The sequence below is a fragment of the Narcine bancroftii genome, chromosome 1 (assembly GCF_036971445.1).
Source record: "Narcine bancroftii isolate sNarBan1 chromosome 1, sNarBan1.hap1, whole genome shotgun sequence".
NCBI classification, from domain to species: Eukaryota; Metazoa; Chordata; class Chondrichthyes; order Torpediniformes; family Narcinidae; genus Narcine; species Narcine bancroftii.
The window spans coordinates 61,343,041-61,359,922 of record NC_091469.1 but is presented as its reverse complement, the minus strand read 5'-3'; the positions used below and the strand labels follow the sequence as shown (position 1 = coordinate 61,359,922).

General features: G+C 39.5%; 1 protein-coding gene across 1 annotated transcript in view; it reads right to left on the bottom strand.

The window, feature by feature from the left end:
* The window catches only part of LOC138735984 (A disintegrin and metalloproteinase with thrombospondin motifs 19-like), a 377,361-nt gene that overhangs the window by 47,821 nt on the left and 312,658 nt on the right, over positions 1-16,882 (bottom strand). Inside the window, exons 18-20 of the mRNA XM_069885117.1 lie at positions 14,281-14,434; positions 2,211-2,346; positions 1,427-1,631 (exon numbers count right to left, since the gene is read on the bottom strand). Coding sequence (XP_069741218.1) covers positions 1,427-1,631; positions 2,211-2,346; positions 14,281-14,434 — 495 coding nt within the window. The remainder of the gene's footprint in view (positions 1-1,426; positions 1,632-2,210; positions 2,347-14,280; positions 14,435-16,882) is intronic.

Genomic DNA, 16,882 nt, shown 5'->3' with positions numbered 1-16,882 from the left:
GTGTTCCAAAAATTAGACGATTACATGAGTATTAACTTGCAGGTAAATTTCAGGTAAAAAAAAATCTGCATTGAAAATTCTCTTTTACAGAAGAGTGTTGGAAGGCAGAAATTCCACTAAATTTTGGGATATAAAATAAATGTTGACGGGGCACTTTGCTTCTGTGCTTAATTACCCCAGGCAAGAGGTTTATTAGTCTGTGCCATGAGGTTATTGCTACTGATTCTAGTTAGCATCCTTTCATGAAAAAAAAAGGAAATCTCAGCTTGGTTGCTCTGATATACTCCCATATTGCAACAGAGACCATGCAATGCTTTGAAGAATCCTGACACTGAGAAATATGCTATTTAATGATAGGTTTTTTGCCATTCTTAGCCTTGTAAACCACAAGGATCAATCCATTTTTTTTAATAGTTTGAAATAGTTATCTGCTTTTAGCTAAGCTAATGCACCTCAAATCAAAATGAGGAAGATTCCAGCTTCATTGATTTTATAGGAGCGGAACTTTGTCCTGGAATATTTGGCACGAAACACCTGGAAGGGGATGAGACTTCCTTAGAATGCCAGACCCATTAGCTCGATAGGTAGGCCTTTCATCCAGATGTGTCTGAATTGGAAAGTGCCTTGGGCTTTTGAAGACTTTCCCTGCCCCCACCCAGATGCATATATAAACTACTGCAGGGGTGACCTCCTGTTGTCTTCATGAGAAAGGACAAAGCTTTTTATGCATTCCTGTGAACAAGCATCTGACTTTTCCATTTGTGTGAACCCGTCACACTTTTGTCATCAAGTATCTAGATATATGAACATCAGATTCAGACAATTCTTGCTTTAGTTTGTGCATGATAAGATAGCCATGTGTAATTGCCAAAAGATTAATTAAAAACTAATTCTGCAACATCCTTACCATGATAGAAGAAGTCATTTCCTTGTGAAACTCAAAGTTTGGGGAATGCTAGACTGGGTTTTTCTGTGTAATCTAATGTGATGCCCACGTGAGCACATTCACACGCGTGTACGCGCACGCACGCACGCACACACACACACACACACACACACACACACACACACACACACACACACACACACACACACACACACACACACACACACACACACACACACACACACACACACACAAATCAGTGGCTGAGGGTGGATTGGGGTTCAGGACAATCCTGTCTGTGACAAGGGAACCAAGCCAGCAATGGACAGATTCATTGTGAAGCTCTGCTCCTTAGGGTTTTAATATTATGTGTATAACTTACCTATCATAACCTCCTCTACCTTTCCTTTATTTGTACTGAACAGGGCAGTGAAGGTGATGCTGCACCCATTCCTGTAATTGTTCCCAGTGTTAGAGAAAAATGGATATTGAATATTGTTCAGAGGATGTCACATTAAAGAAGATGAGTAAGTTTTATACCTCTGACCATATTCCGGCTTCCCAAACCGTCAGACAGTCTTGACCCTCACAGCGTTGTAAAGATGCAGGTTTTGACCCAGGACAGTCTCGTTCTTGAGCTGTAATCAGTGTTCCATTTCGTAGCTGTCGGGTACATGCCACTTGTCTGCTTTGACTTCCTTTACCACATGTACGTGAGCATGGTGTCCATTCTGTCATCATCCACCTATTGAGAAAGGCACAATGAGGTAACTTCTTGTTATCAATAATAGTGTAACCTAGGATAAATAAAAGAAATGAAATTCCAATGAAATGTAGGTAATGTGAACATCCAACCCCATCTCTGCTTTGGATCTTAGATTGGCAAGTAGCACAAAATTTATAATGCCATCTCAATAATACTAAAATGTAGAAAACAATTTGGCACAGTCAGTCACCTGGACGCACCCACAGTTAGGAAACAATCTGGCATGGTCAGTAATCTTCACTTCAGAAGTTGCTCAGCACAGTTCAGCATTTGCAATAGAGGAGCCATTTGGCGCTTATCAGTAGCTTCCCAAGAGTTTACCAACTGTAGAACCAAAGGCACTTTTGGGTGTTATGGTGGTGCTGCCAGTTCTATACTTTAGTTTCCTTATGTCCATATACTCTGTTGTGCATAGAATATACTGCAGTTATTGGACAACATGACCTGCTCATTAACCAGCATATTTAATTAACAAGCACCTGTAAAGTTCAGAAGATGCCAGATAATTGAGATTTTACTGGTGCCGTTGTTTAATTTAGATTATTATATGTATCATACCTGGTCTGACAAGGCTGCTGATTGCATTTACGGACGAGTGGATCGGGCTTTCTCAGCTGTTTGCATTTCCGATTATCCACGATAGTTGTAGTTTTGCTCATGATTTTTGTACAAGTCACAAGTGTTTTTCTTTCTCCTGGAGAGAAGAAATAAAATGTCGGTTGTTCACACAGCTGTGGTTCTCTCATTTTCTGATACATTTTGAAGGGTTGGAGGAAACCGGAACACCCGAAGGAAACCCACGCAGATACGGGAAGAACGTACAAACTCCTTACAGACAGCACTGGATCCAGACCTGGTCGCTGGTGCTGTAATAGCATTGGGATTACCATGACGCTAACCATGCCTTTCTTTCAGGAAAAAAAAAGGGTATGAGCAGAAGGGGCAAAATGTTAATTAAATAAAGACCAGAATTGGTGTATATTGCTGACCACAATTAGGCAGTAGGCTGTATTAAGATAACGCTGATCTTAAGGCTATAAACCAAGGGTAACATGCTGAAGCAGGTCAATCACAGGCAAGACTCTCTCTAATTCCTTGTAAAATTTCTGGTTTCAGGATTACTGACAAGAGGCCACCTTGCATTGGAGGGGTTTTCTCTCTGCCATAATCCAGGTTGGCCAAAACATCCTAAGAATGCAAGTAAATTTCATAAGTTACTGCTGGCATTCTCAGGAAATCAAAGGAGTTGTTGGCTGTCTAAATAAGAACAAATGGCAAATGAATGCTTTTGGATGAATTGTTTGAAATGCGATCCACTTTGGTTAAATTAAATTTGGGTAAATGTTGGCCACTGTGTTCCAAGAGTGCTGCATCGAAAGCTTTCATCTTCAGATGTTCATTTTGATAGCATTTCTCACATCAAAATATTTTATGTTAAGGTTTACAAATGAGTAGATGCCAAGGATAAAAGGAAAATAAAAGTTAAAATCAGGGAGAAAAGATTTTGAAGAGCCTTTAACAAAAGCTACAGACTTAAAAATAACATATTTAGGTCAGAAAGAGTCAACTTTTCAAAATTTGCTTTTGAGGAAGAACCTCTTGAGCATCTTAAATTATTTCCTGTGTCAACAAATAGCTTATTTGCAATAACATAGTGTGAGCTGGGATTTCAATTGTGTAATACAGTTCTGGATTTTTTTCAGAGTAATGCATTAGATTGATATCTTTTGCAGTGAAAAATGATTACAGCCATTCCTAGCTCTCAAAGTTTGATTGGACTCTTCCTATTGTGAGTCACTTCTGTGGCCCAGTGGTAGTTCTGGCTTAGAGACACATAGTTTACCCAGTGCACCAGACTGCACTGATTGTCGCGGTTCATTTTAATGAAAGAAGTAAAACACAAAGATCTGCCACAGTTTGTTCTTTCTTTCTAAACAATTTATCAGCTGTCCTCTCCCACCTTAACAGTAAAGAACAAGCTGTTAGTGAATCCTTGTCACCTTCAACCCACACCCACATGTTATTGGTGGTGTCTGGGGACCAGCTTTAAATATTTCAGGCCTCAGGAAGATTTGGAAGAGGAAATAGAATATATGAAAGATTACTGAGATTGGCAAGGGACCAGAAGGGTCATCAGATAAATCTTTCAAAGGCAGTTGAAGTGGATTTGCAGAGTGATCCATTTATGGGGATAATGGTTATGATTTGGAACTTACTGCTCTTCTTTCATTTCATTCAAAGGGGATGGGATGGGTATGTGAAGGAAAGTAATATTTACATACTTTGGATAATGGGGCTGACTGGGCTGCCCTTTAGAAGGGCAGCAGTAATTTCATGAGCTGAACAGTTTCCTTCTGTGCCATTATGATTTGGTGTTTCTATGTTGGGAGGTGGAGATTTAAGAGGGAAATTCCAGAGCTTAGAGTCTTGGTAACTAATGCTCAACTGGCAACCATGTGAATGTTAAATTTTGGGTTTCGATGAGGTCTGAAATGGAAGACAGCAAACAAACCAGAGGCTTGTCGGTCTTGAGAAAACCACAGAGAAGGAGTAAAAGGGAGATGGGAAAACAAGAATGAGTATGTTAAAATGGAGGCATTCACTAGGACAGACCGAAGGTCTGCAGGCTCACAGACAATTTATAACATAAACTTGGTGAGAGTTAGGACCCAGCTTGTAGGCATTTGAATTACCTTACCTTTACAAGGTGTAGAATGAGGGAGGCTGTCTAGTTGTGCAACAAAGTCAGGGATGGGTGTTTTGGCTGGAGTCTAGATGTTTAAATATACTTAAAAAGTGGGAAATAAGCAGCCTTAGTGATGGCCTGTAGCTTAGCACAGAATCAAATACTATTCAGCCTCAGACAGTTGACACAGAGAGGGATGCAGCTGGTGGCTGGGGAACAAAGTTTCTGATGGAGACCAAAGGCAGAGGCGTTCATGTTTCCAATAACTAAATGGCAAAACACAATGATCTTACAAAATTATTCTGGCAAAAAAAAGAGATCTGACAGATTAGAATTTGGAAGCTTCTCCAGAAAAATAAAACAATGATGAATAATTGCAATGTTCCTATTTATACATGCAAGCAAAAGTGACAAAAGTGTGCAGCTGCCTTGGGATAAGGGTGTATCCAAGCCAGAAATGCAGTTAGCCTGTTGGGTAAAACCTGGCTTTGTTTATTTCAGGTTCATATTAGGGATACCTCATAGGGAGTTCCATTTCAAGTGCAAACTCGGCAAATATCTCCAACCTGAATTCTTTCTGACGACTCTTACTACATTTTCACAAGTCAATCTTGATCGTAACGTTCAATGGCTCTGCCAGAGTTCAACTAACTGAGCTAAATATCTGAACTGAGATTGTCTTTCTCGTGAACCAAAACAGAAATCGGAATGCCCTGGAAATCTGAAATAAAACATAAAATGTTGGAAAGGCTCAGCAGGTCAGGCAGTATCTATTTCTCTGCATTTTCTGTTTTCATTATTTTTCCTACAGCAATTTGGTAGCAAACATGACATAAAAGCAGCAAAATAGAATAAAATCATGGAATCTAACAGCACAGAAGGAGGCTATATGGATGGTCAAATCTGTATCCTAGGGCAGTTACTGGAGAGTGCATGTCTTATTTGCCCCGAGTTTCCCTCATTATTGCAAAGAGTGCTATCAAAGATTAGAATTAAACTTCAATTTTGCTTTTTAAGGCCATGTCAATTGGATTTTTTTTCCCCTGTAAGATTGCTGAAACAAATGCCATTCCTAATCACTTTTACAAATCTGCAAAATAATACGGAATATGAAGACTTATGACATCTCGCACAAGCATCTTGCCTGTGGAGAAATGCCAGTTGCAATAATACATCAGAACTGGCATAAAAACACTTAACTTGAATATTTTACTAAGTTGTCACGTACAATACCAAAGAGAAATGAAATATGCCTGCACAGTCCTTCAAAAGCTATTGTTCCCAGGAGGAGATGATTTGAAAATAATCTGCTGTTATTTAAGTCTAGACAGAATTTGATTACTGTTAAAGAAACACGAAAGTTTTGGACTGCTGCAGTAATTACACAGCCAATCCACCATCAATCAATATGCATTACCCATTTTTTCTGCAGTAACAGACCTTGTACTTGTTTCCATAGAAACATCCTTTTAACTGACTACAACAAAGGTTACTTAATAGAAAAGAAATGCTATTCAAAAGCACCGTAAAGACAGTTTAATCACCCATTGCTTCATCAAAGTGTTGGTGAGCTAACATGCAAAGAAATTTTCTTAAATACTATCAATTTAATGAAGTTAGTTTATTTGTAATTTTGTGAAGAAATGCAAAAGAGACAATTTAACATGTAGATTTACTTGGAGTTGATCACAGTCCTTTAAATTTTGTTTATTCTTCCTATGCATTTATATTCAAACAGTCTAAAAATCAAAAATCCACATTTTTTAATAAACTTTCCAGTAGTCTCTTCCATTTATGTACATTCTTGAGCTGTATAAAATAATTACTCTGCATCAGCTGGGAAATGTTCTAACTCCAATGATGGGAACTTGTATTCTGTATATAATAAAATTAGATTCAAGATTCAATTTACTGGCATTGTAATAAAACAGTGCCATATTACATTAAATTGCTTTTGCCTGCTCTAAAGCAGACAGATTCACTATCGGCAGAAATTACCTGAAGCGCCTCTTACAGTCAGAGAAAGAGAAGCAAAAGAGAGCCCCCCCCCCAACCCCCGCCTAGAGTCACTGAGTGTCCATAGCTTTACCTCCAGTGCTTTCACAGCCTCTGCAGACACACAGAGTCCAGTCCAAACATTGGCACTCTGAGCTCCAGATCTGAACTTCTGACGTGATCAGGAATCCTTCTGCACCTTTGAAAATGCCTTGCATTACCGTTCTGATACGTAGTAACCCTGAAGCCAGTTTCGAGCTAGTCTCCAACAGTTCGCAAGTCTCCCAACAGCACATGTATCTCCAGCAGCCACAGACTCCGTGGGGATTTGCCTCGAGTTGCCGGCAGCCTGCCACGTGCTGCTCTTTCAGCTGCAGAGCACCCTCCCTGGACCGCCGCTATGGTCACCATCCCAAGGGTCATCTCTCTTGCTTCTCCTTCTCAGTTTGGGGATGGTCCCCCCATTTTCTAGCCCTGCACCAGTCTTTCTCTTCCCTGGAGTCTGCAACCCCTCGTGGCAGCTGCTAATCAGAGGTGCCACCATCTTGGGTGCAGACCCCACGGTCGTAGGATTTTAAATGAAACTACTGTCGGCTCATTTAATAGGTCATTCAAAGCCAGTGTGGAGCTGACAGCAGTTGTCTAGGTGGTTAGAACCCACGGGAGTGCTGTATCTCCGCTCCTTCCTCCCCATGGGTCTGGCAATGCTGCCATTTCCAATGTTTTTGGATTAAAACATATCTGTTAAAAAAAAGACTTCCTTGCACACAGTTTTCCCAGTCTTTTCAAAGAAACATGTTATTCAGATATTTATTTTCACCTTAATTGAATAGATGTTAAATAGGGTTCTCATTAATACTGTAGACAAAACATCATATAAAAATGTGACAAAGTAATTTGTCTGGGGACAACCTATTTAACAGCTGCTTAAGAATGACTCAAGCAGTTGTTCTATCTTATGAGCAAGGATTCCCGTGGAAAATAAGAACTCTCTGGCAATTCATTGATAATATTACATATATGTACCACATACATTTAATATTGTGGATCCAGTAATGGAACAGTTATGTATGTGTTACTCATAGTCATGACCTGGATGAAGAGGTGGAAGGATGGTTCAGTAAGTTTGTGGATGACACGAAGGTTGGAGGAGTTGTGGATGGAGCTGAAGGTTGTCAAAAGTTACAAGAGTTGGGCAGAAGGATGGCAGATGGAGTTCAATCAGATAAGTGTGAGGTGTTGCATTTTGAAAGGTCAAACCAGAAGGATGAGTACAGGATTAATGGATGGTTACTTATGGGTTTGGATGAACAGAGGGACCTTGGGGTTCAAATCCATTCATCTCTCAAGGTTGCTGCACAGGTTGATAGGATATTTAAGAAGGCCTATGGGATCCTGGCTTCATTAATAAGGGGATTGAGTTCAGGAGTAGAGCAGTCATGTTTCAGCTCTACAAATCTCTGGTAAGACCACAATTAGAGTATTGTGTTCAGTTCTGGTCACCTCATTATTGGAAGGATGTGGAAGCTATGGAGAAGGCACAGAGAAGATTTACCAGGTGTGTACAGTAGGAGGTAATGGGGTGTGTACAGTAGGAGATAGTGGGGTGTGTATAGTAGGAGATTCAATTAAATTAAATTCAATTTCAATTTATTGTCATGTAATAAAAATAGTGCAATATTACACAAAATTTGCTTTTGTTTGCCATAAGGCAGATAGATTCGCCATAGGCAGAAATTGCCTGATGTGCCTCTTACAGTCAGAGAAAGAGAAGAGTTGCCTCAGCATCACTGAGTGTCCATGGATTCACTTTTAGCGCATCTGCAGCCCCGCAGCCACAGAGTCCAGATCAGACAATCAAAATCCCAAGGTTCAGACCTGAACTTCAAACAAAATCAGGACCCTCCAGTGCCCTTGGCACCCTCTTGCATTCCATTTCTGATACCTAGTGTCCCTTAAGCAAATCTCCAGCTGTCTGGAGCCTGGTGTGAATCCCTTGGCCGCAGATGCCAGCAGCCCGCAGCCTTTGTAGGTTCCTTGCCTCGAGTCTTCAACAGCCCTGCCGCCTGTGCATTTCTTCAATGACAGAACCTCTCACTGGGCCTCCACTATGGTCACCATCCTGTGGGTCATCTTCTCTGCTTTCACTTCTCAAATGTGGTGGGGGGGGTATTCAATTCCTAGTGGCTGTTGCTGAGCACAGGTACTGCAATCTTGGGTGCAGACCCTGTAGACTCAGTTTTTTAAAAATAAAATAATTGTCGGCTCCATTTTTAGGCTATTTAAAGCCTGTACAGAGCTGTCAGCAATCGGACTGGGTGGATGGACCCCGCGGGAGCACTGTGCTTCTGCTCCCCACTCTCCTTGGGTCCGGACCAGCAGCAGCACTGCTGCTACAGTAGCTCTTGCAGTTCTGCCATCTGATGGGGGACGTGTGTGGTGGAAGTTCATGAGGTGTGAACAGAAGGTGGCAATGGCATGAAGAGAGTTTTAAATGCATATCACTGAAGGTCATCACAGTGGATGACAGTGGGTTGAAGAAAATATCACGTTCTTCAGTAATTCAGAACATTTAATTTACTCCAATGGAAGTAATCTTTCATTCTATGACGAGCCTTTTGCAAGATGTTCTTTTCAACTTAAATCTTCAGTCCAACACAGTTAATAGTATATACAGTAGTAGGTAGATTGATAGTAGTTTAAAAAAATCTACTCCAGGTGCTTAAAGTCTGAAATATAAACATAAAATACTGCTAAATGGGCCAAACCTGAAGCATTGACTGTTTTTCTTCCACAGCTGCTGCTTGACTGCTAGGTGCTTTCAACATTTTCTGCTTTTGTTTTGATTTCAAGCATCTGAATTCAACCATTTTGAATTTCTCCACACAAGAATGCAAACAAACTAGCTTAATTAAATCAAAGTAGAAAGAAAATTCTTTGCATGTAGCTCATCAAGACTTTGATGAAGCAATGGGTGATTACACTTTTTAATGGTGCTTTTGAATAGCATTTAATTTACATTAAGTGACTTGTGGACAGTTACTGTAGCACTGTTTCTTTTTTTACTTTCATGGCTTGTTCAATGACTCTCTTAGTTAATTAAAAGATGTTTCACCCAGTGACGTTAATAATCTTAGAGTAACTGGTCTGAAACATACAATAAAATGCTACAATCATTACAGAATTACAAAATATTGAGAAATCTGGCCAATGCCGTTTCCAGCCATGAACACATGTGGTTCTGAGTGATGCAAAGGCCTTGAATGGATTTAAAAAATATCTCTTGATGTTATTCGAAATGTGAAAAATCATCATTCAAAAAATATATACAAATCATCTGCAGATATCGAACGTTCAATTTAGGGACACATTTGCGAAACCAGCAGGATGGTTTGGCATGGATTTGCTGTCTGCTGCAGGCATCTTCTGCAGATGAGAACAGGATATTGTCATGTGCCTTCTCTCCCCATCCCACCTCATCATCTCCTGAGCTGCAACAATCAGGGTCTGAGTTGTGGAGCTAGGAGCGCAGAGTCATGTCACTCACTCAATGAAGATGGATGGCGGACGCTGTTCCATTCCCTACTCACTTTACATCACATCACACAATGCACTGCTTTTGTTTATGTTCAGCTTATGAAAAATTCTGGTTATGAACAACTTTTAGAAATGGAACCATGTCATAACCACGGGACAGTTAGAACTGAAAATAAAACCCGCCTCTTTTCCCCATAACCAGGTTATTTATTAAACTATTTGTGCTATAGTCATGATATGGTCTATTATAGTTGACTTTGTCATGTTCGCACTGATGAAGACCAATGACTAGTTTGAAGACAAATGCTTTAAATCCAATGGCTGACATAATACCATTAAATGAAGCTTTCACAAACAAAGATGTCTAATAGTCACAATGGCATAATTTCTTGAGAAAGAAGCATTTGACACCTGTTTATTAATTCTACTCCAAGCTTAATGTGGCTAAAACATGCTCAGCTCTCATTAACACCCTGAGAGACATGAAGAAAGAATTATCTGGAAGATGTTAGGAAAACTCATTAAGGAATGCCATGCAAGACACCACTGGTACAAGAGATAATGGGGTACACTGAATGGGTGAGTTGGAATTCAAGCTTAGAGCATTCTTCAAAACTATATCATGCCATTATTGCTGTTAGTTTCTCAACACCAGGTCCATCAGAAATACGTCAGTTACTAAAGATGTAATAAATGCCAAACAACTTGGTCACAACCATAGAAAATGGGAACAAGTCACAGCAGTTCCCAGCAGACCAATTGACAAGCCACAGATGTTGTGAAGTGCATGGACTGCTTTGAAGCCTTCCATAATTAGAATTTATCAAGAGACTCTTGGCCTCCTTACCAGAATATATCAGGATTGGTTTCACAAAAATTACCATAAGATTTAGGAGCGAATTAACTGCAATTGAAAGGCTTCCTTGTTTTTGGAATATCCATCACAACTCTAGAGGAAAGACCCAGCTGTACCAGCACCTTAAAGTCCAGGTTCAATAAAAAACGCTGTGACCTAATGAACCGATTGATGGTTAGAAATAGCGCAGAGGGTCCAGTGACATGCTTATAACCATGATATGTATGGATCCTTTAGCATTGTCAATACTCACTCTGACCCAAGTGCACAAGGGTCAACTATGATGACAGCCAAGATATCAATAGAGAGACACTCTGCTCCTATAGAACAGCATTGTGGTTGAGAAGATTATTATTGGTTCCTACGTGGTCAGCTCTCATTAATAACCTGAGCGACGTGAAAAAAGAATTATCTGGAAGATGTTAGGAACTTCTCAAAAATCTTCTCAAACACTATGCTATTCTGTATTTTGACTCATCCCACAAAATAAATCTTGTCTGACCAATCATCCACCTGGGATTGAAGTTTGAAAGGTGCTATTCCAAGTGAGAACTATCAAGGTCTTGGGAGCAAGTGATATCTGTGCTGAAGTTCTAAAACTTGACAAAACTTCTGTCACAAATTTTCAACCTCAAGTCCCACTGTTAGTAAAAAGAATCTCAGGGGCACAATAGTCATGGCCATCTTCATGAAAGAAGGTAAATCCCACCACAGTAATCATAAGGGATCTCCAAGCAACCTGCCACAGAGGAAGTGGTCCCACGTAACCACCTCCAATGAGGTGCTCTCCAAATGCAAAGTCGACTCTTTGTCAATGGCCATTATCTTCAGCACATAGTTTTGATGCTACCAACTCTAGCAATTGAGAAATTCTGTGAAGAATCTTTCTCAACTTGGCTCTCTGCAGAATTTCTTCTCTATCTTGTACAAGTTTCATTATACAGAATGCCCTTGCATTAATTTGTTATTGCAATGATTTTGGTTCAACAAAGGGAATTTTTTCTCTCATTGCAGAAACTGGAAATCTTTCCCAATCTCTCATTTGTAAAACTAGGACTCACATTTTGGAGGCTGTGTTGATGAATGGATCTGGTCTCAGCAGTGGGCCACAGTATTTATGATGTGAGAACAGTCAGTGCTGGACTGGCATCTGCTTTGTCTGTACATAAAAAGTGATTCAGCAGCAAAAACACTTGGCACAATATTTTATGATCGTTATTCAAGAAACTACAGACAGTTTGCACTGCTGTGTTGGTCTCCACTAACTGATTTATACTGAAACTTTTCCTGTCTCCTTTGCAACTACAGGTTGAGTACCCTGTATCCGAAGTTCTGAAAACCGAAAAGATCCAAAAACTGAACAATTTTTTTAGCATGAACATGATGCCACAAGTGGAAAAGAATTCAACACCTGACTTACCCATGTAGGGCTCTGATGCTCTGTTGGAGCCAGTTTGATTACAATAGCAGTAAAAGTAAACAAAATCTTTGCTTTTTGGGGGAAGATGTCAAACAGAGCTGGGTCCAGGTCCTCAGCATCAGCTGCAGTTGGAGATGGCGACTCCATTCTCAACACTGGGTATGGTACCATCCGCATCGAAGAAGTCACTTGGGCTCCAGGGCAGGAGTGGGGACCATAGTCGGGAAATGGCGGCAGCGGATGGGAGGTGTTGGGAATCAGCGGCAGAGATCATTTTTTTTTTGGTACGTATTTTAAACGTTATTTCAAGTATTCTTCTGATGCTACTGTTCTGTTTTTGGGGTTATTTCTTTCAGTTTTGTTCTGCACAGTATGATTTGAATTAACGTTCTACTATGAATATATTACCCCCTGCTTTTTGTGATCCTCCACTTAAAAGAATCAGACTTTTTAAAGATATTTATGGCTTTATGGTAAAGTAAATATTTCCAGAAAATGTTGGTGCAGATCATATCTTAATTATATTATTAAATGAACATGCCCATATCTTGAGATAATTACCTTGATTTATTTTGTATAAATTAACATTTTCTGCAGTTGAAATTCAATTGTTCCTATGTTGGGAATGCTTTCAGCATTTTCCATCTCATTGCAGGGTTCAAAGTTCAGATCCAAAAATGAGCAAGCGGATCATTGTGACTAACCCACAAGGCTTCAAGAAGGTTGCAGTTGTTGGAAGTCAAACTAAATTGCAGAAATTCCTTCGGGTGGTCTCCCAGGCGCAACATCTTTTGTTGCTTCATCAATAGGTTTACTTTCATCATAAGGCCAGAAGTGGGGAGAGCTGCTGAAGTCTAAACAATGTTCAATTCCATTAGCAACTCCTTAGAAATTGAAGTAATCCATGCCTGCATGTACAAGACCAGGTCAACATTCTGGCATAGACTGATAAATGGCAAATAACATTAATGGCGCAAACATCCATAACCATCTCCAACAAGAAGCATTACTATTACCATATCCTTGACCAGCATCACCCTATGGATTGTCAACTATCAGAAACACAACTGGACAGGCTAATGCAAGGAAAATGTCCTTTTATTCATATCTGAGATTTATATAAAACCTCGAAAAAAAAATTAAGATGTGTTAGTAATGGCACAGTCTATTGATCTGGCTAGAGAAAATATGGTTCATTAGTAGTGTTCTACCTATTTCAAAGACTTATGTGATACATTGGCTTACAGACAACTGAATTCTAGCTTGACCCTCATTTAATTGGAAGCACTATATGACACATTATACACTGCATCTCTTGTTTTGTACTTATTTCAGCCATAGTTTTGCTTTGTAAGAAACTTTTATGCATTTTGATTATTTCTGAATGGAACTCACTACAGACAAGATACTGCTTAGGTAGCAAGATAAACATTAACCATATTACCATATAACCATTTAACTCTAAATTTTTCCTTCTGCCAGTACTTGAGAGTATGAACATCCAGATTCAAGGATAGTTTATTCCATGCTATTATCAGATTCTTGAAAGGCTCTTACACTGGCCAAAAAAAAGTACCTTGCACTCACTTTTATAACAATACTTTTCTCTATTCCCTGCACCATGTTTTTGTACTTTTTGACACTACTTTCTACACTCTTTCCATATTTGCCACTACTGCACTTACCTGCTGTCTCAATACAACTGATACAGCAGGTAGCACTACTGTTGAAAACTAAGTTTCTAACTGTATTTCAATTCATGTGACAGTAAAACAGTTCAATTCCACCTTTGGAAAGCAAATTCTCAAGGGTTGCATGCTTCCCCAAAGAATCATTTTTTTGCATGTAAATGGGCTTGAGAGTAACACATGAGAATCCAGAGGCTGTGCAAGTGCTATGAAGGATGTTATTGTTAGAACACTGAACTGGTCTGCAGCTAACTGCAAATGATCACGTTCAATGACCAACACTCAAGGATGTCTGTAAATCCCTATCCAACAGTAGAGTGGGATACCCTCATCATCTTAAATAAAGTAGAAGGGCGGGGGAGAATTTTCAAAGATTTCTGTCCTACTAAAATTATTTTGCACGTGTCACTTTCAAATAGAATATTAAAAAAAGTACATTTCCCAACCTCCACCACACATGGCACCGCAGCCTTCCCAACCAGAGTGAGTCCACATAAAGTGAGGCACACTGGTCTTAGCACTGTGATTTCTTGGTCTTGGCTCAATTGGAATTGTGTATTCATAATGAATGCCATAATTCTGATCATTGAAGAGTAACACCTGCAGACAAAAGAAGAAACCAGTCAAATAAACCCCAACAATAAAATGTATTCATGGGATTTAATCAAATTGCATTATGCAAAACTATGTTCTGGACAGTAAAGTCAACACATTAAATATGTAAAAGAAACTCATACCTTTTGGGAGTTAATCAAATTGCATTATGCAAAACTATGTTCTGGACAGTAAAGTCAACACATTAAATATGTAAAAAAAACACATCTTTTGGGAGTTAATCAAATTGCATTATGCAAAACTATGTTCTGGACAGTAAAGTCAACACATTAAATATGTAAAAGAAACTCATATCTTTTGAGCTCTGACACTTGTTAGTTAGGATTCAGAACTTATTTCTTGTATCTCATTACAAGATGCTGAGGGGTTGTTAATAAAGAACTGAACATTACTAATGTAGCAGCAGACCTCAGTTTATACATATTGACGAAGAGCAGTTAATTAGGTTGAAGATCTCGGGTGATTGGCATTTAGATCTGGGTGGCATTTGGTAAAAATGTTAATTGGTGCGATTCATAATGAGCAACTGAATGTGTGTATCTGTGTGTTTATGTGCATCAAGATCAATGGGTATAAAATTGGGTAGTGCAGAGATCACGCTGCTGGGTGTGGAATGGGAGGGTAAGATCAAATTAATTGAGAAAGGCGGCAAGGGTTAGCGATTGATGATCAGGTTAGGGTAGTTTCAGCTGGGTCAGGGTGATAGCTTTCCAATTGTATTATCAGTGGTCGGGGTGGTAAGTGAGTGCAGACAGTAAGAAACAGCTCTGATTCTCTTAAAGGACTCCATCACTCCCAGCTCCAACATTCACACAAATATGAAAGATTTGCTGTTGGTTGGTGCAAAATCTGCCAGATTCTACTTTACATTGATCATTCTTGATTTTAAAGACTGCGGTGAGTTCCTGCAGTTAATGTACCCCACAGCCCATAGCTGCTGCTGGCATCCATTGTGCCGGTTAGCACCTGAAAACTGATCCTTTGCGGATAAATTTATAGGCCCCTATAACCAGATGAAGGTTTAGTTTTTGGCTACTGGAAGAGTGGTAACTGAAATCTTAATAATTATGTGGCCAATTCATAGCATAGATAAAAATCATAATTATTCAAATGTCTCTTCATTTTGTATCCTTATTCTTCTTTTAATCTCTCCCAATGTGACAACCTGCTGAGATAACCGCACACCTCCAGTTCTGCCCATTTTGTCACCCTGGAACTCGATTGCTCTTCCATGCTCTGGCATAATCTGAGCTGCCAAGACTCACTGCTCTAAAATTTTGTTTCTCCACGCCTTCTTTTAAGTCGCTCTCTTGACCATCTGATCTGTTCTCTCTCGATGCTCCTTGGTGTTACTTGGTCCTGAGAAATATTTTGAGACCATTTGCTACATTCAGATTGTTGTCATGTTTTATTTGCTGATGCAGAATTTTCAGTGTTATATTTCCAAAGATTCTCAGAAGCTCATCCATTGTGGGTTATGATTTGCAGTCCAGACACTGGGTTCATAAATCATTTTAATAGTTGCACCCTCTGCATACCCAATATTAACCAGCTGGTGCTGAATGTAAAAAGCCATCCCAACTGCTTAGAATTGGGATTTAGACTGATCCCTGCTAACATAATAGGGCTGCTAACTGAAGGAATCATTGTTGACATCACTTGAGTGGCTTCTTGCCAAAGTCTAATTCAAAATGTTTGCTCACCACAAGGCAGTTGAGAGCCAATCCAATTAATCCTACCAGGGCAGTAAGATCATAAATATGCAAAGTATTTTACCCAAAAGTAGTTTCCTCTTAATTATTTCCTTCAATATTATAACTAATTGACAATGAAAAGAATCTTTATAACAAGTGGTTCAACATTCCAGTTACGAAGGAGAGAGGTGGATTCAAGAATTACCTTTTTTTTTTGTAATGTATCTTCAACTGGAACAACTGCACCTTTGATTTTATTAAAGCTATGGTGGAAAATTCTCACTATTTTGAGAGATACATGATGGGAACTATCCGCCATCATTGACCCCCGGTAACTCTGCCATTGAGCGAAAGAAAAGAATCCTAGTTTTACAGGATAAATTGTCCAGTTCCTTATGACCCAGATCTAATTATGTATCATGGCAGAAATGTTACCTTAGATGTGGCACCATGATAGCAACTATTACAGCTACAGTGACCTAGGTTCAAATCCACCACTGATGTAAGGAGTTGGTATAGTCTTGTAACCAGGTAGGTTGCTTTCCATGTTCTAAAGATGAATAGGTTAGAAGGTTAATTGGTCACATGGTTGTAATTGGGTGGCAGAGGCTCATGGGCCAGAAAGACCTATGACCATGATGTATCTCTTCCTGATTATGCACTGAGTCTACACTCAACTCTAATGAAACAGCAATAAAATTATTTTTCTGTTTTAACTCACCAATTACATTTGATGTAT